The 24,819-nt window shown below is 37.6% G+C and overlaps 1 protein-coding gene across 1 annotated transcript in view; it reads right to left on the minus strand.

Moving 5' to 3' along the window:
* Nucleotides 1-22,617, minus strand: part of LOC139731827 (dual specificity mitogen-activated protein kinase kinase 1-like) — a 64,500-nt gene extending 41,883 nt beyond the window's left edge. Inside the window, exons 1-6 of the mRNA XM_071642703.1 lie at nucleotides 22,568-22,617; nucleotides 21,844-21,969; nucleotides 15,233-15,467; nucleotides 11,086-11,232; nucleotides 4,498-4,581; nucleotides 3,017-3,068 (exon numbers count right to left, since the gene is read on the minus strand). Coding sequence (XP_071498804.1) covers nucleotides 3,017-3,068; nucleotides 4,498-4,581; nucleotides 11,086-11,232; nucleotides 15,233-15,467; nucleotides 21,844-21,969; nucleotides 22,568-22,617 — 694 coding nt within the window. The remainder of the gene's footprint in view (nucleotides 1-3,016; nucleotides 3,069-4,497; nucleotides 4,582-11,085; nucleotides 11,233-15,232; nucleotides 15,468-21,843; nucleotides 21,970-22,567) is intronic.
* Between the last annotated feature and the right edge of the window lie 2,202 nt (nucleotides 22,618-24,819).

Genomic DNA, 24,819 nt, shown 5'->3' on the forward strand with positions numbered 1-24,819 from the left:
GGAGCCCAACAGGTAAAGGGAGGGGGATTAGAGCAGGAGGATGGACAGACAAAAGGCAGGGGAAGGTTAGTAATGGTCGTGAGGGCCAGGGGGCAACCATTGAAGGAAAAGGATGAATATGGAGGCAACATCAAACAAGATAAGGAACAACAGAGAGACAAAGAAAGGTAAAGAGTGAAATAGCAACAGCAAAGGGGGGGGGGGGGGTGAGCAAACAGCAAGCCCTAGAAAGGATCTGTACAAGTACCAAGAGGAGGCAACAAAATGAAAGTTAGAGTCAATCAACAAATGCAATTAACCATATCAAAGTATGGTAATATTAATACAGCAATAATGATGATATTGACAAAACAAATTAGAATAATCATTAAAGCACATAAAAAAGGGGGGGGGGACACAAAGTCCATGGGAGAGAAAATGTATACTTGCAAAGCAAGTATCAATAGGCAAATTAAATACGTTTCAAAGAGCTGGTTCATATGAAATCACCTTTGATTTATGATTTTACAAACAAGAATTTTCATCGCTTACTTATTTCTTTTATTACTTTAGTAATGTCATGATATTTCATGATGGTATGTGTTCTGTCTTTACATGGCAAGATAGGGTTTTTTTTTTCATCCAGGGTCAAAAGAAGAAAGTGAAAGAAAGATAACTGAAAGGATAGAATGGAACACCTACTCAGCAGGCAACACTAAAACAGCCCCCAGGGCCAGGCCATGTCGTCAGTGTCACTCTCGTCTTAGATCATTACAGGCCTACATTGTACATGTATAGGCTACTCGTTTCGTACTCGTCATCGCCAACGTCATGATGGTCGGTCACACGAAATAAATTGCATCATCATAAGAGCTCTTATATCAACACCACTAGATAGTGTAGATTCATTATCATTATCACTATCATTCCAGTCGATCTCATCCACCGCGAAACCCTCAAAATCCTCAAAATCATCGTGGTTAATACTCTCACAAAACACATCTGTAAACGATTCAGACATCGCAGACCTAGCTACACATCTTGCACACAAAAATGAAATGGAGGTGGAAAACTACGATGAATACACAAAAAATATCGACGATGGCATTTTACCGTAGCAGAAAATACACAGAGTATCTTGCACCGGAAAAAAAAAATGGATGTGGAAAACTACGATGAGGAAAACTAGGGTGAAAACCCGATGCGTGAAGACGAACGATGAAGACACTTTACGGTAAAAATACTTACACGGAAACAAACGAGTGGGTACGATATTCTCGCACACACGAAGATAATCGACACATCGTTCAATCGAAAAACTCAACAAACACTCGAACAAAAACTCACCCCAAATTGTGGCAAACACGGTAATCACTTAATAAAAATGAGAAAAAATACTCTCTAAAGTATGATTGTACTCTGAAAAGAAAGGGATACAATGATACGAAAGCAAAAGAGAGAAAATGAGAGAAATGGACGGGAAACCTAGAGAACTTCGACGAAAGAAGAGCTAGCAATTCGCGATTAGAGCTAACTTTCCTGTGTGTGTGTGATCGCGTGTAAAGGGTTGAAAGCGTTGAAAGCGCTGAAAGCGTTGAATGCGTCCACAGCTTCGGAAAAGCGTTCGGGGATTTCGTTGAATTCGTTGAATTCGTCCAAAATCCGTCCATGAAGTCTGGACGCAAAAAGCGTTGAAAACGTCCCCGACGAAATCAACAACGAAAAAAGCGTTGGGACGAAATTTGGACGCACTTTCGTCGGGCGTTTTCTATTGCGCGTACTGTAGGTTAAAAAGTTCATGTTTCGGTAACTCACGTTACAGCAGCTTCTCGAGCTATGTAAGAGCACGCTGGTGTCCGAAGTACATATCTTATATCGAGATCTCCACTTTATTTTCTGCTAGATTAATATATTTTTGATTTGTAAAACCAAACAAAGTTTGATTTGAGCCTCAAATATAAAAAATAATCACAAAGAGCAACAAAAATGCATTTTTAGGGATTTTTAGGTCAAAGAAATGCTTTCTGGCTTCAAAAGGTATAAAAATGCACAAAAGGGAACTTTTCTTAAAGGTAAAGTTGGTTTCACACACTTCAAACTATGGCTAACAAAGTAAGATTATCAGTTGTCCTGAAATATGCGGGTAAAATTTTGGTGGTCATGTCGCACAACTCACGGAAATGCCCCTATACGTTTATGCATTGAGTAATTTTCAAGGTATTGAGAAAAAGTATAATTTCAGTATCAAATGGGAATATAGCATTATCTAAACCTGGCCTTTGACCTTTGACCTCACAGTTCCAAAGAGAATCACTGTTAGGTTGAACATGCATAAATATGTAAGTTTCATGATGATACCTTGAGTTACTTTTGAGATATGGAGGAAAAAGTGCAATTCAGCACTTTCACTTGACCTTTGACCTTTAGGCAAGAAACTTCCCACAGAATATATATTGGGTACTACATGTATACATCAAGTTTTAAAAAAAAAAAACCTTCAGGCATTGCATAAATAGGAGAGTAGTGATATTTTGAAGAGTTGATCTTGACCTTTGACCCCCTGACCTTTGAACCATGACCCCCCAACTTCCCTAGATAATCACTGCCCATTGGAACAAGCATATATACTAAGTTCCATGAAGATACCTTGAACCATTTGCGAGATATGGAGAAAAACATGAATTTTCAACCTTTTTTTTCCACAAAATAACCTTTGACCTTTGACCCCATGACCCTAAAATCCAAACAAAGTATTATCCCCCCAGGATATACCCTCATACCAAGTTTGATGTAAAACCACCACACGGTTCTTGAGATATCGACAAAAACAAAACGGGACGGACGTACGTACGGACGGACGGACGACCCGAAAACATAATGCCTCCGGCCACTTCGTTGGCGGAGGCATAAAAACCACACAATATCAATTCTTACTCCCAAACTCACAAATGACTTGCGCGCAGGTATCCTGCATGCAGCTTTTGTGTAACTCATGTATCGTAAACTACTGGAAGAAAAGTTTCATTTATGCACTTACCTCTATGCATGATGTCATGCACATCTCTTAAATAGCTGAGACCTTTCAAAACCTACAGGACAGAAGAAAGAAAATTATTTACTAGTATTATCCACAGCACACTGTATCATTTGCATATGCTTACAAGCTATGCAAAAAGTAAAAAAGTACACACATTTGTTTTCAATGAAATAAGCTCTTACAAATGAAAACACTGACACATACAATGTAGTGACAGTCTCTTTAATTGCCACTGTTCATACACGTGTTGTAGTTTCATAACACTGATTATTTACTGGGGCAACATTAATTATTAGACAAAAGAGGCACAAGTATTATATTCACACATTAACCACACTTTTATTGAATAATCAAAGGGCTATGTATAAAGTCAGTGGGTCTTTTTGTAACCCCCAAAATTAAAATTACTTTCATACAAAGCTGGTTGAGGTAGGTAATACAGACCTTTCCTCAGAATAACAAAACAGTAAACTTCTTAATGATTGGGGGGGGGGGGGGGGGGAATAAACATTATAGATTTCCAGTAAATTTTCTCAGACCCCGAGAAAATTCCAACCATTATTCTCAGTGCAAAGGGGGAGTACATTCTTAAAGGACAAGTTCACCTTCATAGACATATGGATTGAATGAATGCAGCATATCAGCAAGAGTTGAGGATAATCCGACAATCCATTTAAAGTGATAAATTTTTGAAGTTTCTACTCAGTCACTGCTGGATGAGAAGACTACTACAGCTAATGATGTGGCATGTATACAACCATATAAAGGAAATATAAAGAAAATTTAACATATTTTCACTTTTCTTGCATAATAAAAGAAAACTTGACTTTCCTCTTTCAGAAGGCAATGGGGAATAATATTACCCTTAACATACGTCAGTGACAAGTTGAGGAAATGTGCACTTTTTTTCAAAAAGAAAAATTTTGTGAAATTCTCTTTATATTTTCCTTGTAGCGTTGCACACATGTGACATCATACACTCTAGTAGTCTTCTCATCCAGCAGTGACTGTGTAGATACTTTAAAAATTCATAACTTTTGAACGGATTATCCGATTTCCCCATAACTTTCACTGATGTGTTCTACTAACATTGCTGCATTCACTCAATCCACATATATGAAGGTGGACTTGTCTTTTAAGTGACGAGGGTTTTTTTTTTTTTCAAAGTGCTTTCTCAGAAATACTAAGATGTATCATGTGTTCTGATGATATACAATTATGACCCAATGGGAAAAAAGGGGGAAAAATTAGATTTTATACACGATGCTGGGTGACATTATTCTTCAACCATGCAAAAATTTGTGATATTTGGAAAGGGGACACATGATCTTTAAACCATATCAAATCTGTCCCTGGCATTAATCAATTATTCATCTAGGAAATAATTCACTTACCTTCTCCAAAATTCATCTTATCTCTTGGTTCATTTATTCATTTAATTTTTTGAGTCTGGTTATAATTCACTGAACAAATCTACTTACTGAAACTGTGACTTTGCCAAGAATATTTTCCGGAATCCTGCTATTTGGTGCAGATTTCATTACTTGGTCTAGGGAACCTCCATCCTGTATGAACAATAAATAAGACACATACAACAACAAACAGTTATTTGGTAAACTGCCATGAGTCACAAAAGCTTCTGTGGAAGCAAAATAAGCGGTCAGGGGTGTTCAAAAAGTGCAGAAAGTGAATGAGAAGTGTCAGAAATTGTATGTGCTCATGCATTCTGAGAGAGAGAGGAAAAAAAAAACCAACATTCATGCCTTTGGACTTTACCCTTGAAAAAAAAAAAGACACCTTTTCAAACTTGCATTTCACACTTCATCACACAATGCTCATACATGTGCTTTGAGTGGTTTTTCACCAATTGAAAGGGCTCTCTGTGGTTGCCCTAGAAAAGTGCTAAAGCCATAAAGGACACAATAAATTGTTGAATGTTTACCATCATGCTGACATTCAGAGTTTCTTCAATGCATTTGTAGTGTTTTGCAAAATTGAGCCTTAGCAAGTCTTGGGATTCAGGCTTGCTTTGACCTGCAACATCTGATAATACTGCCCTACACACACTTCCCTCTACCAATATTACAATCTAGTAATTTGGCTGAATTCCATCTTGTAAAATGCTTGAACCTGTTTTATGAACACAATTACAAATGTAAGGAAAACTCCAGGAATCACAAGAGTTTGCAGGGAGAACAAATCTTGACCTTTGCATTGGTATGCCAAGTGCTGGGTACACAGAACGATACAGATATCTACAATGTAGCTTTTGATCAACGAGATTGTTTTCAGTGATGGAGTCATGTGTTTTGTGTATATTTGTTTGCGTATTATCATATAAAAGTCTAAACATCTAATAGATTTGGCGTAGAGTTATTTGCAAGCAGGGGGGGGGGGGGGGGGGATAAAGAATGTGATATGTAGCCTGTAAGCTCAAGTAGTTTTTTTTTCTTCTTCTTCTTCTTCTTCTTCTTCTGTATGATTTTGTGTATTATGATGTTTTTGTATTACGTGATGTTAATGTTTTTTATTAAGATGCACGGACTTGAAACAAGTGACCATGTGGAAATAAAATAAATGAATGAATGAATGAATGAATACACTGAATTACATACTGTATCTCACCTGTGCATTACATGCAGTATAACACTATGCAGAGCTCGGTAAAAATCAATAAATAATCACAGTTTTGATTACGCATCACCATCATTTAAAGCAATAAATACACTTTTGGAAATAAATTTATTTTGTAGGAGAAGAAACAAACTTAAAAGTTCAAACTGCAATGCTGAAAGCACTTTGCATCACTTCATTCAAAGTCATAACACTCAAATAACCATAGAGGATTATACAGTGTACCTGTACTTCAAAGTGTGGAAAATTTTGCAAATTTCTACAGATTCTCTATAATGCCTGCGCAACAAGAAAAGAGCCAAGTGCTATACATTGTAGTATTTTGTGTTTTGTGTGTTCTATACGCTTGCGTCCAGAGATTTCTTAATGAGTTGAATATCACCAGTCAGTGAAAGTAAAAGCATGAAAATAGTCTCAAAAGATCAAGCTTGAGAAATCAATCATGCAAAAATATTGCATACATTAAGTGTATGAGTCAGGAAGTACACATGGTGTACAATCACTGTGACAAAAATCTGATGCTAGAATTGCATATTATTCAATAAAATAGCACAAGCGGACACAAAATTTCCCCCATTTCCCCCTGACTCAAACTCAAACCAGATATTTGAGAAATAAACAGACAAGAGCAATTTTGTTGATATCAAACACCTGTAGAACAAGACTAGTATCTGGAGTCTAGACAGGTCAATATTTGCTACCTTGTTCTAAAATACAGTGTAGGTAGGTAGTAGTTTGAAATGAAACAACTACAAACTGTACAAATGTACTTGCCCTGGAGCAAAACATGGCGACAGTGAAGTTCATAAATCCTCAGAACACATGAAAAACTACACTGAAAGCAAACTATATCAACAAAATCTACGGACTTCTTGCGTTAATATTGCAAGTCTTGAGAGCCAACAGGTCATAGTCCATTACAAGAATATGTGATGCATTTGAAAGCACTTTACTTGCCTACAGTGGGGTCAGTTGCACTTGGTACAAAGAGGGTACATGTATGCAGCACCATGTAATGTTCATAATCACTGACACACGCTTACACAATTTACATTGCCTAAGAAAGGAAACTTGAAGGGATTTCCTTCAGAATTCATTGTGAAATTTAATTTTGGTAATTTTTCACCCAAGATGCATTTTACTTGGGTCTGTTTATTTGTAATCACATCATTTGCTTAAACTACAACGTCTGGATGACACAACAGTACAAAGTTCAAAATGTAAAGTTTGCAACCAATTCTGTGTCTAGATTTTACATTAAAATGTTGCATTTTATGACAAAAAACACGACAGAACAACAGTGTCTGCAACTGACATACATACACTTGTCCACTATTCAAACTTTCACATCTCAAAATTATGCATGATGATGAATAGAAGTAAAATGATATTGAAATAGTGTGTCACTGCTATCCTTTTCTGCACTGTATGGGTGGGAAGAGTATACAGTACAATTGTGCATGTCTAGTGTATCAGTAAGAGACACTGTAACACCCTGCAGTTATTTCCTTGTCCTGCCAGCCCTATAGTGTCATACAATAATCTACACTGTGGCTGTACAGCTGTACACATGCACACATACTTGCATTTCTATCCAGGGGTCACTAGAGCTAACAATTATATGTTTTATCATATGAATGTTCATAGAATATACCTACTCTTTATGATACAGGTTACTGCGGTCATTCAGAGCCACAACTATATAGACCTGGACGTCATATGAAGGTCACATTATGATCTGGTCGAAATCAACTTTGAACAGGAGACATATTCATAGCCCCTCTTTCCACGAGACAAACAGTAAAATTCTAACAAATACCACTTTATCTATATGGGTAAAACTATCATCATATGGCATTATAGAATGGGTAGCGAGAATCCTGCGATCTCATTGGTCGAGAGCTATGTGTTTATTTATACTGGCCGCACGCTGAGTCACAATGGTAAACATGTTATCGCGCCCTTGTAGCAAGAGTACGCGCACTTGTAACAAAGGTTCGCGCATTAAGCAAGCGTTCGCGCATTCAGTACGAGACGCCTATTGGCTAAAACAACCATGCATCAGTTTTTACCGATGCATGGTACTGATGCATGGTTCTGAAGAGAAACCATGCATCCACTAAAAACTGATGCATGGTTTTCGGGCTCTCATCTATGGCAAGCCAAAAGGAAATGCACCCAGTAAATTTGTCATAGGGTAACATGATAGAAGAATGGGTTTTTGGCAAGAAAATTACCAATTCTATAAATAAATGATGCACATGTCTTTTCGTGCCTCAGTCGGAATATAGTGTGCATGCGGTTACTATGGAATTTAGCCCAAACCAAAGCATTCCATAGTTACCTTACAAAATGTATGCACACAATTCCGACTGACACACTCAGACCTGTGCGTCATTTGTATAGTAAGATTGTCACATATTGCTTCCTCTAGTCTCATAATCCAACAGCTCAACAGAGAGTGTCCATTAGTGGAATGATTACAAGTACTGTAAAACATGATATATTCGCGGCATGAATTTTTCGGGAATTGGAGCCGACGGCCTTTTTTGCGGCATGAAATTTTCGCGAGCTGCCACTGGCATTCAATGCATATAGTGTAGACAAGAACTTTCGCGCGCATTTTAATTTCGCGAATCTTGCCGCTCGCGAAATTCGCAAAATTAAAATGCACGCGAAAATTCCTCATTTTACAGTATAATGTGATAACAATTTACAATATTTACCTTTATATGACTAATAATGCTATGATCCTTTCGCATACCGTAGAAGGAATATTCAAATCATCTATATTGCATATGGATCAACATCTGTGTTTAAAACTATCAATATTCAGAATGAAAACCTGAGAAATCTGATTTAAATATCATAACATTGGCCATAAATATAGAAAGGTCTCTTCAAACACATGCATACAATTGAATACTCCTCCTGTAAGCGAACACATACATACACACACACACACATCCACACACACATGCACAAACGCACACACACACACACACACACATAAATACACACACACACATACATACACACACACACACATACTCAGCCCCTCCTTGGAAACAATATTAATACACCACCATTGTATTTACTGGGAGCCCTGTTTATTCAAGTGCCTGGGAATTCTAGAAGGTAGTATTCCATCCAGGGCAGTATCGAACAGCAATAATGCCAGCATTACAGGGCAGCGAGTGAGTATCAGACAGTACACCAAGCACTATGACTGCCACTTCTAACCTGGCTGGGCAAGTGAAGGTTACATACAATTTGTATACAAATGAATGTCAAAATACTGCTTGCATTGTCTCTGCAGGGGTTTAGGACACAGAATGAAAATGCTGTACTGAGACAACCACACACAGCTGCACAGTGTGGAATCATCTCTATCATGATGAGACCACTGATATCACCCTATAGAAGCTGTTGAGAACTGAGTGCTCAGGATAACACACATACAGTGTACAGAACCTGAATATATGCACCATGTAGACAAGTATGACTCAGTACTTCCCGTGCAAATGTTGGCGCTAAATGAGGGGAAAAAATTGGGATATACTCCAATACACTACACTGGCTAGTTCATGTCTGCAGACCTCTACACTCAATTTTACACAATTAGCAAGCTGTACATATCTGCACATGTACACAAGCTTAATCATTTCCTGATGGTTGGGGGGGGGGGGGGGGGTTGATTGGTAGTTGCATAGAATGTGTTCATGTTATTCTGTTGTTGACAGCTAAACTGGCTGGCCTTTTCAGTCGAGTTCTTAAAGTATCAAATTTTTTGAATTCCTCTATTGACATCGAACAATGCTCATCTTACCACGCATTTCATGCATCAAGTTTGATGGGGAAAAAAGGTCAAGCAAAGAAACAGGTCATCTGGGCTCAAAAAAATTTTCAATGCTGAAGCAAACGACATTCATAAATGGCATTCATGATTACATGCCGTGACCTCTGCTAGCTATGGCTCTCCTTCCTTTTCAGCAGCAACTCACACGTTTCATCATATATTTAGGTTACTCTAAATTGTTTTGAAGGTCTAATTTCAGCTCCCTTGAAAAGAAAAAATGTTGTTTTCCTGCCAATACTGTCACACACACTCGACTTTGAATGCAATCTTCATAGATGTTCTGTGCCATTATGTATACCGATACGGTTTTGTAGCTAATGGAATGAAGTACTAGTTATTGCACTTGTGATACCTTTCCATGCATCAGCAGCATTGCATAGCTTAATGAACCGCTTGTGCAAAGCTACATGAAAAGAGGTACTGTCTCTATGATCCGCGGCAGAGAAAAATTTCCACCAAAATCTGGACCTCATTTTCTCACTTTTTGGGCTGCACAAATGTACTCTTTGTGAATATGATGCTCTGAGCCAGATTGCGGTTGATCTTTCCGCGCAGGCCGGCGAGATATGATATTACAACATAATTTGCTGTACATGTATGACGAAATGGGCACCGCCGGTTCAACATTGCGAGTTGGGGCGTTTGCCTGTCCCACATAACCAGAGGCAATTGCTAGCATGTGTTTCCCTGGTGCGAGTTATGCACTAACAAGATCACTTGCAGGACAGCAAAGCTATTAACCCTGTCACTGCTAGGCAACCTGTTTGCATTACATGAAGTCAGTGGTACAGTACCTGACATTGTTGGTTCATAGAGGGTTAACTGCAGTAAAAACTCTCATTGGCAATATCTCTGACTGCCAACAATTTCTATGAATTTCTTTGTTGAGGGCATTGGGCATGGGAGGAGCAAGGCTTAATTTTGACCTTTAAACTTTCTCAAAATGCAATAATTATATCTCATAGATGCTCGATTAAAACCAGGGACAATTCAAAGGGCATGCCTTTAAAAAGGACATGAAATCTAATCTCTGAAAAGGTATGGCAATATGACTTTTAATCAAATTCACTGAATAGTTTGAAGAGATACATTTCATCTAATTACAAAATGTACTTGCTCCTCAAAATTTTAGAGATGTAAACTCTACATTGTCGATCTGCCATGCAAATTACTAGTAACTCATTTCAGGATCATCTGAGCTGGATTCACATGTGAAATGGCACACTTATAAGAGATGTTTTCCTCATTAAAGAAACACATTGAACATATAATGTTCTAGGACAAAGAAATGTGTTTATCCTTTTATATCTGATGAATGAAAAATCATTGCTTGGGACCTACAATATCATCATACAGCATGCAATTGTATACCTAGGGTAGGAAAAACAATACATAAATGATAGAAAATAAGTGATGACTCTACAGTAACAAGATATCTTCTATGACAGCTTTTCCATGAAATAAATGTTATAGCCATACATGTACACATGCAGAATAATATAAAATGAAACACTTTTATTTTTGCCCCCCCCCCCAAAAAAAAAAAAAATGCACAGAAAAGAGATGATGAACTTACCATGTGCTCCATACACATGCATATCTCTCCGTCACTGTAGTATGCTCCATAGAAGCCGACAATATACGGTGAATTGCAATCGTGAAGTACTTTCAATTCCCTTATGATCTGATTCCTGATGGCAGCCTTTATTTCCAGTTTGATGAGCTGAAGGGATTAAGGATTACCGTATATGTAAATGAGATTACTTTCATTAGGGCTAGCACACTTGGGAATGCTGGCAATTCAATCAGTGCATATATCAGACCAAGAAATATTCATTGCACATAAAGGCAATAGTTACGTTCAGACGACAAGCCTTAACCTTGAGGTTACATTGTAAGCTTGTAGTTAGGGACCGTGAAGATGCACTCGTAGTTAGCTAACCTCGAGGTTAGCTCGATGTTAAGAGCCAAGACAAATCTTATGGTTAGCGTTCTAACCTCGAGACGCGGGGGGTCCCCACTCGTAGATAAGCACCGTGTGGACACAAAAATCAACGCACTCAAAGGATCAGATACAATGTATTTAACCTCGAGGTTAAGATTCGTCGTGTGGACGCACTTCGAAGTTAGGCGGCAAGAGCTTAACCTCAAGGTTTCCTAACCTCGAGGTTAGGGCTTGTCGTCTGAACGTAACTACTGTCGCCAATTGCCCAATTCTCATTATGATGCACACTCTATTTTAAGCAAAACAAATATTGCTAGAAATTGAAACTATATATTGTATGCAAAAATGAAATCACAGTATCAACAGAAATGCATTTGGCTATCTCACTTCATTTAATGTGCTTGCAGTGACAAGCCTGATCAATCTGTAACTGCCTTTCATGCTCCATTAAGTTAAATATTAAGGCTGATGATTAAAGAATTCATTCAAAAGACCTCAATACAATGTATTACCCATTATCCCTGACCCCAGCAAATTTATAAATTTATCAAATCAATATGTGGTTCTTTCTTCATACACATGCATTTATGAATATCCTTCTCAAAGCTCCTGGCAATTTCCTCCATAGTGTCATCTTCAAATCCTACTAGAGCTTTGAACCCCATCATTTGAACGTCTCACTCAATTTCATAACAATGTCTTTGTAATTTGATTGGTTCATGCAGAGCTCGACATTAACTTGTTTGTCCGTTGGCCCGTTTGGGCCATTAGATTCTTTAAATCTGAAATTTTAGCGACCCCACGTAAAAGCAAAAGTAACAATCCATTTTTACTCAAAGTTGCCCAATCAGGCCACCAAATGATAAACTTGGTGGCCCAACATCAATTCTTAGTGACCCCAGGCCACTGATAATGTCGTGCCCTGTCATACATGTAGGTCCAAAATTTTGAAGAAAATTTGGACTTTCAGACAAAGTTTTAACTTTAGATTGTCCAACATATCTAAATCTAAAGTCAATTGCAGACTTGCTCTGACATAAAAAGAATAGCTTGTCTGGCTAAATCTCATCAACTGACTGTAGGCCCTATATGGAGTGAAAATCTAAAGTTGAACTTTGACTTGTGACCTTTCATCTCAAGGGCCCATTATGACCTTGGCATGACAGGAAAATTCATCTGAAAGGGTAACATGTGTTGAGAATGAGATCGTTGGAATTACAAGCAACAAATCATCAAACAGTAAAATAAGCCCAATAGAATAAGAGTACACAAGCTGGAATGGCAGTACTTTAATCTTCTACCAATGTTTACCAACAAGGACCTTAAAACCAAAGATACCATCTTGGGTCATGGGACCACTACACTATGCACATGATGCAAAGAATCACTAATTTTTTAAAAATGTATCTGTACACAAAAGAACCATTTCTTTTCTGAAATCTGTGTGATGGATACTATCAATTGGTTTGAGGACAAGTGGAAACATGTGATAGCAGAGTCAAACATGCAAACTGCTATAAAAATTTTCTGTAAATGAGAAATAATATGCAGGTGAAATACAGATATATCTGAGGGCAGGTCCAAGCTTTTGTCCCCTCCAGGGGAAAAAAAAATCATCTTTAATAATCATCTCTAATAATGCCAAAATATTTTTTCTTAATCCTTCAAATAAGGAAATGCCATGTGCAGTCATAATCTGAGAAAATAAGTATTAATCATTATGACGTATGGGACATCATGTATAATTATTATTATTTTTTAACTTTGTAACAAGAAGGGCGTTATTAAGTAGTCTTGAACACTATGGGTTTTGTGGCAACTTAACGCCCTTTTCATTCTCAACTGACGATTTGATGCATGTACATAAAGAGCAACATTCAAGTAATATATATGTGAACTACTTCATTAAAGTCATGTTTACACCACACATGTAGTACAAGTGGCTCAAGAATTTACTTATAATGATTTACACTTCAGGCTCAAGAATATTTAATGAAGTAATTCACACAATACTTGGATGTTATTTGTGTGTATGCATCACTTAGGAATTGAAAAAAAAAGTGTACCTTCTAAAAATTGAGCTATAAAACAAAGTGATTACCTATGTGTGTCTTAAATTCACTTAAACTATGAAAAATAGATTAATTTGGTGAATTACTGTACTGCTACAATCACAGGCTACAATTGCCTGATCATTTTCTTTTTCATAAAAACAAATCTGCAATCTGAAAGTGTGAAGCATACAGTATTTTCTTCCAAGTTTTGATCTTTCCTTTTTTTTCTTAAATAAAGCACTGACAGTTTAGCAAGTGTATGATGCTCACTAATGGCATGAAGCATTAATTATCTAAGCTCTGCCACAAACAAAAACATGAGCACTGACGAAAATATTGTGAGGGTCTACAATCAGCAATCAACAGTATGGAACACACTATTTTCAGTAAGAATGGTAATAAACATTTGTTAACATCTAAGTCTGTCAAAGTTAAATCCACTTGCACACATTATAGCAAATGCATGACTAATGTAAAAACCCAATACTTTCAAATAAATCAAATTAGGACAAGATTCACAGCTAAAACCTCTTGACTGATTATGTTGAACACATTGACCAATAGGAGATTAATTTGTGCAAGAGTAGTTATCATCATATTGAACAAACTCTTATTTATAGTCAAACAGTCAACTTTTGAGTGCAACAATATGTTCCTTTCGGACATAGGGTAACAAGCAATTTCATTAATTTCATCTGAGCAACAACAAGTGCCTGCACTGTACAGCTATATAACTTCATATTTTGTTTCTTATTAGGCACCAAATATAAGGTGAGCTTGTAGCTCAGAGTAATTTTATATTGTAGGTCTCTTTGAAATCTCAAAATAGAATGTGCTGGAAATAATTTTGAAGCACTGGACACTAAAATGTATTTTTAGAAAAATACAATGAAACATGTCCACTACATGGAAAAAAACAAACAAACAGATAGGTGCAGAACTACCTGCACTATCTGCAGAGGTGATTCCATGGCTGAAGACTATCTGGAGAATATTATACAAGCTTGTCAGACACCTGTTCATCTTTTGTAGGTTGATGCTACAGCACACGACTATTTCATGGAACTGTTATCTGTAACATGCATTGTTCTGCAGTTACAACTTTTCCACTGACTTTTCCTCGATAACACTATTGTTAGTTTTCACTAGCCCCATCTGCCATGGTAGGTTTGTGTGTGTGTGTGTGTGTGTGTGTGTGTGTACCTGTAAAATGTAACACTGCTGTAATTGTAAAACAATAAATATTTATACACAAAATGTGTGAATAGCTCTGATTCTTCATTTTTTTAAAATCAAAATTGCATGGTATGCAGTCTGTGAGCTCCTTCCTGCAATGTAAAATGGCATGTCATTTCAACTGCATCTTCACCAGCATGGTACCAGAGAGTGCTAAAACAACATTAGTAAGATTACAATCATGACCTAGTAGAGAAGCAATTGTACACTTCTCCAAAATACAAATGTTGGGCTCTTTGCCAAGCTTGAGTTGACTTAATGACCTATCAAATGATTGAAATTTGAGGGGTTGAGAAAATCTGATTATAATCATGGTAGGAGTAAGGCAAGCAGGTAACTAAGGGGGAAAGGGAATAAAATCAAAGAGTTGTAGTTACAAACTTTTTGATAATCACATATGATTACATTACCAAATTATTCCACTTCATCTTAAAATATGTTCCATTTGTTTTACATGCCATTCTTCTTTAGCCATGAATGATACATACCTTTCTCGCCATGACCATTTCACTTGCTTTGTGCTGCACCTTGGTGACCACACCCCCATTGCCGGCTCCAAGTTCCTTCAGTACTTCAAAGTCTTCATTGCACAACTCTCCAATTTCAATGATTTTTCTTTTCATTGTCAGGAACCTGTCCAAACGCTTCCTTTGGTCTTCATCCAGATCTAGATTGTCCAGTCTCTTAGATATCTCGTCAACGTTTGTTCCTGATGCATTTTTACTATAAGGCAATTCACAGATGACAAAATAATACATGTAGTAAAAGTTGTTTATAATATTACCACCGCAGTTAGTTTATCTCAGGATCTGGATTTGGATTTACAAGTAAGGAATACACAGTTCATCAATAAAGTCATTTCTAATGAACTAGACAAAACAAAGTTAAGATTAACACATGCATTCAGAAATCTTTATTATTTTGTATAATGTGTGTACATGTGGGTATGCATACAATGTACATACTGTACACTGTTTCCCTTGACTTACTCACACTGTTTCCCTTGACTTACTCACAATTTGCTTTGTAAGTTAATGTAAAATCAGCATTGGAGCTTGACCTCTAAAGTTCACTAATATTAAAAAAAATGTAAACCTGTTTGAAATGCTTACTTGCAAAAGATCTTTACATCTTAACAATCATAGAATGTCATTAAGACCATTTTTCACATTGTATGGAATTTTAAACTTCACTTTGGAATCATGATAGTTTACCTCTTAATCCTACAGTACATGTATGTATGTTAAGTTTCAAAAAATAAGAACCATTTATATTCATCTTTGTATCCTGGCCAAAAAATGAAACTTTCACTGACCTTACACTGTATATTCATGCTCAGGCTCATAATTACACTGTATATTTAAAATGCATTGCACCTGTTAATCTGTAGGGACAGAGTGGTATAATAGTCATGTTTGATTTACAAATGCAAAAAAAAAAAAACAACCAACAACAACAACTCAAAGACAACATGTTAATCTACCCAAACAAAAAGTGGGAATTACTGCTATACTGTAGGAGCTGTAAATCTAATGTAAACCCTGTTCTGTTTGTCAGCTGTTTTCAATTTTAATTCACTAACCTTTTGCTACTAATTACTACTCACAACTTACAACTTCAAAACAACTTCAAAGCAGTTATCATTCAGTCTGATATTAAACCTCAATTTTCTAAACTTGTTTGTAATAATTTTCCATCCGACTAAAATATAGACCATTTAGGGTCTAGTCAGAATTTTAGAATCCACTGTCCATCATCTCCTAATTACCTACACTGTAGATCTACATATCATTTGTAGATTCTACCCCTTGGCCTATTTTAGTAGTTATGACTTGCTTGTGTGAACAAAGATGAATATTTGCATTTGAGTGAAACTAAAGTCCAGTAGTAAAGGAATTTTCGCCATTTTGACACTTTTATACTGAGGTCCGAATATATCGATCGAAGTGCATTGCATAGGAGCAGACGGTGCAGCGCACAGTATACATTGTACAAAACATGTTCACAGTGAGAGCAGCGATTGATCATAATGTAGCGATCTCATAGCGATCACTGCGAGTTCTATGGTACAACATGTATCTTTAACAAGATAAACCTGTTTTTTTCCGCCTTTCCCTCACCTTGTACTGAGTCTTGCAGTAGCAATTGATTGAGGTTTGGGGTTGTTGTTTGTTTTGTGTGTGTGTGTGTGTGTGTGTGTGTGTGTGTGTGTGTGTGTGAGGGTGTGTGCACATGTGAATGACAAAAGATTTTGAAAAATGTGGTTATAAGACATGGGTGAAATATACAGAGAAAGGATAGGAAAAGGGGGGAAAGGAAATGAATGAAAAGATACTAAAAAGGTAAACCTGGAAAAATTAAACAAGGTTTACAAAGTAGAAAGTACAACTAGAGTCTAGAATAAAAACAAAAGATAATAGAAGGAAAAAAAGAAGAGAAACTTGCATTATAAAGGAAAGCAAGGGAGAGGTGAATATGTTTGCAAAGAAAAGAAGAATACTAAATGTAAAAAAAAAAGATTGACAACAAATAAGTACTAGGTAGGATAATAGAATGAGAGATGAAGCAATACTGGATGAAAGTAAAGATGAATAGGAAAGAAAGAAAGAATCGTACAGGTTGTAAACAAAGTGAAGAAAAGGATATCAGAACGAAACACAAGATTATAAGAAAAAGATATTGAAGAGGAAAGAAAGGAAAGGTAGATGGAGGGAAAGATAATCCATACTGCAGGGCTCGACACTAACGGTGGCCCGGTAGCCCGGGGCCACCAAAAATGCGCGTCGGGCCACCAAAAAGTCGGATAATTGCCTTTACTTTTGTAGATGGACAGAGGTAACAATCGGCTCCGTAAGATGCTAAAATAAATGTCAGATATTTGCTTTTTATTTTGGAAATGAATAACGGTAATATTTGACTCCGTATGATACTAAAATAAGTGTCGGATGTTTGATTTTGCGTTCGGAAATGAATAAGGATAACATTCAGCTCCAGAAGATGATGAAATAAATGTGGAATGTTAGCTTTGACGTTCGGAAATGAATACTAATAACATTCAACTCCGTACGATGAGAAAATAAATGCCGGATGTTTACTTTTTATTTTGGAAATGAATAACGGTAATATTCGGCTCCGTATGACACTAAAAGAAGTGTCAGATGTTTGGTTTTGCGTTCGGAAATGAATAAGGATAACATTCGGCTCCAGAAGATGCTGAAATAAATGTGGAATGTTAGCTTTGACGTTCGGAAATGAATACTAATCATATTCAACTCCGTACGATGAGAAAATAAATGCCTGATGTTTGCTTCTACGTTGGAAAGTAAATAACAACAACATTCAGCTCCAGAAGATGCTAAAGTAAGTGTCGAATGATCCCTTTGACATTCGGAAATGAATAAACATGATATTCAACTCCATATAGATAGTAAAATAAATACAGGATGTTCACGTTCAGGTGAATGATAAGAATAATGTCTCATGTTTGCTTTTATGTTCGAATGTATATAGCAACATTATTCAGCTCCGGAAGATGCTAAAATAGATGTCGGATATTAATTTTGCTCTGACGTTCGGAAATGAACAACAATAATATTCAACTCCATATAGATAGTACAATAAATACCGGATGTTCACGTTCAGGTTAGTATACAAATATCGACTGCTGCAGAGGGAGATGGTAAAACTATTTGCACCGAGGTGATGTCTCAACAGTGCTATGTCCCGAGACGAAGTCGAGGGACATGGCACTGTTGAGACATCACCGAGGTCAAATAGTTTTACCATGGCCCGAAAGAAAGCAGTCGATATTTGTTTTATATCCCTCTCGAGCATTTTACTAGAGTAATGACGGTTCCCTTTTGGAAAAGTGTGCAGGTTTCGTGAACGATAAATCTAACGTTAGGCTGTAGCAGTGCAGCAGCAGTGCGTGCAGCGCGTAGCGAACGACACCGCTGCGCTGTTGTTGATTCCTACACACGAGCTACACTACAGCGTGCAAAACTCCGAAAGATCGAGGTCCAGGGGGGCATTTCATGAAGCGTTTTGTCAGATATTTCGTCTGACAAAATGTTAAAAGCTACTGAAATCCTTGCATCTGATTGGTTGAGAGCAAATTTGTCCGACAAGCTGTCGGACAAAAATGCTTCATGAAATGCCCCCCAGGACTACGTTAGAAGTAGGCCTAAAGCGGCTTCGTTTCCCAAATCATCTTCAAAATCGGTTTTAGTTTATTCCTAATTCGTACCTGATATGGTGTCCTCCTGCGATCATTCTTCCGTTACTGGAAGCAGTCACTTTGTCAATTGAGCTGAATGCATTGATCACGTATCACACGTCCACACGTTACACACCGACCGGCCACGCCATCGCACCACACAGATTTCTGTAATGCTGTCGCACATCACACCGCGCGCTCTCTTAGCGCTAGCTAGCTAGCTACAAGCCACAGGACTGTCGCTCAAAAGTATCGCTACTACGCGCACTGCGTACATTCTTAAGTGAGAAGTGTAGATATCGATCACACGATCACGATGGGTGCAAATCGTGGATTCCCAAAAGTACTATATCACGCTGGCTAGTAACCAATTGCACCGCATCCAGCTGCTCGTAGCTAGCTAGTAAAACTACACCATGTTCGTGCTCTGTACAATCCTATGGCAAGAAGCTCTACATGAGGGATATAATAGTAAATAACAATCAGCTGCGGAAGATGCTAAAATAAATGTTGCATGATCCCTTGCCCTTTGACGTTTGGAAATGAATAACAATGATATTCAACCCCGAATGATGATTAAATAAATGTCGGATGTTTGCTTTTACTTTCGAAAGTTAATATGTAGCAATAACATTCGGCTAAGGAAGATGCTGAAATAAATGTTGGATGATTGCTTTTACATTCGGAAGTGAATACAAAACTGTAGCAGTAATATTCTGCTCCATATGATGCTAAAATGAATGTCGGATATTTGCTATTATGTACATTTCGAAATGAATAACAGTAACTTTCAGCTGCGTTTGATGGTAAAATATTTAATGTCTGATGTTTGCCTTGACGTTCAAAAATGAAAAACAGTAAAATTCGGCTCCGTACAATGCTAAATTGTCAGATAATTCATTTCACTTTCGGAAGTGGACAGCAGTAACATTCGGCTCCGTACGATAATAAAACAAATGTTGGATGTTTGCTTTTTTAATTTTAAGATGAATAACGGCAATATTCTGCTCTGTACGATGCTAAAATGAATAACAGATTATTGCTTTTACGTTTGGAAATGATTAACGGTATCAATCGGCTCAGTTAGATGCTAAAATAAATTGGGGATGTTTGCTTTCACGTCAGAAATGAATAAGGATAACATTCAGCTCCGTAAGATGCTAAAATGAATGTCAGTTCTTTGCTTTTACATTTGAAAAAAAAAAAAAAAATTAATAGTAACATTCGGCTCCGTACGGTGTTAAAATACTAGTAAATGTTGGATAATTGCTTTTACAATCAGAAATGAATAACGGTAACTTCCAGCTCTTTATAATGCCAAAAAAATGTCAGATGTTCACAAATGTCTGCAAATGCTCCCACTCTATCGTTTCAAACGTAAGTTTTGACCACCTAAATAGGCATCAACTTTTATAATAATCTATAGAAGTCTAAGCCTATTTGCTAAATCTTAGAACTCAGAATAACGGTAAAATGATTGAATTTTCTCTTCATTTATTTTAGACATGGGTACATGTATCACTTCAGTAATACTTAATATTTCATTTTCTATGTTCAGTAGGACCGATTTAGTATTTCTTATGTTTTTCTTGATTTTTTTTTTTCGGGCCACCAGATTTTACTTTCGGGCCACAAAAAAATAGAAATTAATGATTTTGGTGGCCCGATCGGGCCACCAAAAATAAAAGTTAGTGTCGAGCCCTGCATACTGGCATAAACAAAGGACAATTCTAAAGGCAGAAAGTAAGATTGAACAGGAAATTTAAAGAAAGTTAGACATGAGGAAACCCAAAGATAGGATTAATAGGGAAGACAGGGAAAGTGTGGATTACCTGAAAATGAAAGAAGAAAAGATAGCAAAGAAAGAGAACATGTAAGGGGCTGCACACACACGCGCACGAACTCAACCGCTTTGTAAAGAAGCTCCAACCTCTACGGAGTCTACCACAAGACTTGGCTAAGGAAAAGGAAAAAACAAATTTTAGCTTTTTAAAGACACCATATTAAAGCTGCTGTGATTGCTACATTCAGATAAAACAATCGTCCCTTACTGCATGCACTGAACGCATTCATACTGTGCATATTGCTTGTGTACGGAGCAGCATTTCAAGCGATCAAGATTTTCCGACACTTGTGAAAGTGTTAAAACTTAACTTTTATTTGACTTAAGGCAATACATTGTAAGGGCTCAGATACAATTATTGTAGGTTACTGAATAACTAATGTTAGGGTGAGTTTGTGCATGTTCCGAAAGCATTTGACGAGGTCCGAAAGTACACTAGCAGTAGCACCGTGTTTGCCCACAAATATGGTAGGCCTCGTTAGGCCTAACTATTTGTTACTTGTTTTAGTTAGCTTCCCTAAAAAAAATAAAAATAAAAAAAAAACTACGACCTGTTGTTAACTCATTAACCTTAGCTGTGAGTTCATGTTCATGTAGGGCTTTGTCGGCATTTTGGTCAGACTCAGTGTGGTGTCAAAAAAATAAAAATAAAAAATACAGAGCAGTGCAGACACAGAGCATGTGAGCATCTCTAACTTTATAAGCATTAAAGAAAGGCTGCACTTTTACCACCGGAGAAGAAGAGTTGTCAAGACGTCTAGACTCTAAAGTTAGTAGCATGCAGTCTCTAGACTCGAGACGTCTTATTATATAGCCAAGCCAAGCAAGGGTCGAACGTGTTAGTCTAACCGATAGTCAACTACAGTCTCGACCTGGCTATTGAGTATGAGTCGACTATGTCGATGAAATAACGTTACAAATCTCTCCAACATTACTCAACACTCCACAGTGCAGTACCTCCACAATCATTTATGATTTGGAGAAGAATCGAAGAAGAATCGGACAAAAATATATAACACTATTAGGCTATAATGGCTTACTCAGTTGTGGTGTTTGCTGTCAGAGGCTTGTGCCCTCCATTGGATTCCGTTGTGGGCTTCAAAGTCAGGTTCTTCAAGTTCTTGTTCCTTCCCTGCGACATTTTGACTGTCTTCAATATGAGAGGACTGATCAATACATTAGTTCAATCAAACACAGCGTCAACCCTCTTTACTCCGTAGGAACCAGCACTTCTCTACGCCGAGCAGGCTAACGTTAGAGGGTTGAAAAATTATTCAGAGAAAAACAACCGAGGCCCTGGCGAAAAAGACACAGCATGAACTCACAGTGAAGAAACACACGTCCACGTACGGATGTAATGTTGGTTGACTATGGCTGGACGTCGACCAAGTCGGCTAGTTATCGTGTGGGTAGACTTTCGTGATCGCGACTAGCAATTCGGCATCATCGCATCGCTAGGCGCACGACAGCAGCTCGCATATAGCACACACAGAGGCTCAAATCGGGATCGTACCGGAACAGAGAACGAGAGTAGCGCATCGCAGCGCGGAGCGTGGTGAAACGTTCGCTGACCGTGCGTGTGTGTCCGCTTTCATGTGTGCACCGTAACCTTGCTGCAGCTGCAGCTGTAGTCTTCGTTCGCAGGAAACTATGTCCCCGAGAATTTTCCTTTATTCATCCCATAATGCTCCACTATTGCAAACTACGCATGCGCAGTGAATTACGGGCCTGATTTAGACTGGTGAATATCCATAGTACCTCTACCGAACCGTCGCCCCCAGCCCACTAGAACCGTGGAGCGTTTTAGGCTCCATGGATGAACTCTGAATGGCGGTAATACTTCGCGGTTGTCGTCGAGTAAGGATGAGGGGGAAGGGCCAAGAAAGAGGACATAATCTTCTGATGCTGAAAAATAATATACAAATATACTTTGCCTTGAGAGTTGTCCTGTTGAAACTATGGGCAGAGGTGACTTCGATTTTACTATTCACTGAGGGGCGCAGCCCCGAAGTGAATAGTTCTTTTGGAGGCACCGAGAAACTCGAAATTAGGCAAAGTATTTTTGTTTTATATTTTGAATAAAAAAATTTAAACAAAAGAAGGGGAAATGGAGGATGCAAAGCAAAAGTCGTATGGTGGATGCAATTTTGTGAAGGGGTCCTATATTTACAATACGAAGCATGTAGCAGCCCACGATGTCACAACTGCTTTGTGATGTGTGTGAAAAAAAAAAAAACCAAAACAATGTTACATTTTACAAGATCGACGGGTTTTTTTTTTAACAAACTCTCAAAGCAAAGTATATTTGTGTAATAACAAGGCACAGGAGAGACACCAGAACGAGTAATCACTTCTATGAGACCTACCGTACACTAGTCTCACGAACATGACCACAACAACAGTACAAACGTAATGATATAATGATCCTATACACGTAGTTATACAGATGAAAAGAATAAGTTCCACTTTTCAGGTTATCTCGTTTTGCTCTTATCTCAGAGTCGAGGGGTATGGAGAAAAACTAGAATGTTGAGGATACAAAATTTATCAGAGACATCAGAGGCATTGGAATTATTTTCTATCGTCAAAATCGGAATTGAAAAAAAAACTGGAAGGAAATTGAAGTTCACGACTTCTGTTATAAAATACTTACAATGAGAAATCGATACTCTAAAGTATTATTCTAAACGTTGACTCCAGCGAATTCGACACAAATTCTTTATTCTTTATCATTCTTTTTGGCTGGCTGCACTGTGTCCTGACTTAAATAGACACTTTATGACATTGAGTGGCCGTGTTTATAAATTGCGTTTTAAAAGATTGCTCATACAACTTGCATTGCCCGATATTTGTAAAATCTCAACAAATGCGTAATTCATTTCCCAAACAAAAAATAAAAACTTTAAAAGAAACTGCATCAGACGTGTTCTCTGCATGTTCTGTCTAAGAAGAAAAAAAAACGTTGATGCTTTACACTTATGGCACTCAATGACAGTGCAATTCAAAATCCGCAGGCATCAATTTTTAATTATCGTCATAGATTTATTGTTCTTTTTTGCGTTGTATGAGCCCAAAACTTGTTTAAGAATTAATGTAACCTGAAGACGTAGTTATACTCCGAGTTAACGATTCATGATTGTATACATCCAGGCCCTATACGCGCGGAACGTGACATGTGTGATAGTGCACGGATAAAGAACACACAAAAGTGGTTCTTTTCAAGTAAAGTCTTTTTCAAAAATCCTATGGTTTGTACAAAAGAAAAATGTGTTTGCTTGTATATTGCGCTTGTCATAAATTTGCAGTAATAGATAAATATGAAATATCAAATAGAAAATAGAAAATGTGAAAATGGAAAAAATTAGGCTCACCCTCAGGTTACGCAATATTTTGATAATCGTCTTTTTTTTTCTTTATAAGCTATACTAGTACAATAATATTGGTATATTCCATTTGATGAATCCTCGATTCTGCATGGTCAAAGGTGCAGTCACAAGTTTTCGCTCTAGATAGAATGCCTGGCAGTCGGCTAGTGGATTTTCATGATGCGCGTATTTATATAAGATCTTGCACGCGTGCAGACCTATGCGCATTGTAAAATTATCCTTACATTGCAGTGCGGTGGGACATTCCAGTAGGCTCCCCACACTTTTTTGCACCCGTGCAGAAGAATACATAGGATGTCATCACTTTGCCCCCCCCCCCCCACACACACACACACTTTTTTTTTTTACCCCGGAAGTGGCTCTTTTGGTTTTTTTTCGTGTCAGCTGAAGAAACCCGGAAGTGGAATGAGAAAGATGCGCTGAAGACCTTTTTTCTTAATTATTTTGCTTGTCAGGTGAAGAAGCACGGAAGTGACACCAAAAGGCTTTTTTTTTTTTTTTTTTTTGCGCGCGCGTCAGCTCATGAAACCCGGAAGTACCCCCACTTTCCGTGTATAGGACATCAAGCTCTTCATTGGCAATTATGTGACGAGGTCCACCATCGGATTCAGCAGAAAGCAAAATGTTTTG

Source organism: Diadema antillarum, unplaced genomic scaffold (genome assembly GCF_040938485.1).
Source record: "Diadema antillarum isolate AM-2024a unplaced genomic scaffold, OU_Dant_1.0 seq00000386_RagTag, whole genome shotgun sequence".
Taxonomy (NCBI): Eukaryota; Metazoa; Echinodermata; class Echinoidea; order Diadematoida; family Diadematidae; genus Diadema; species Diadema antillarum.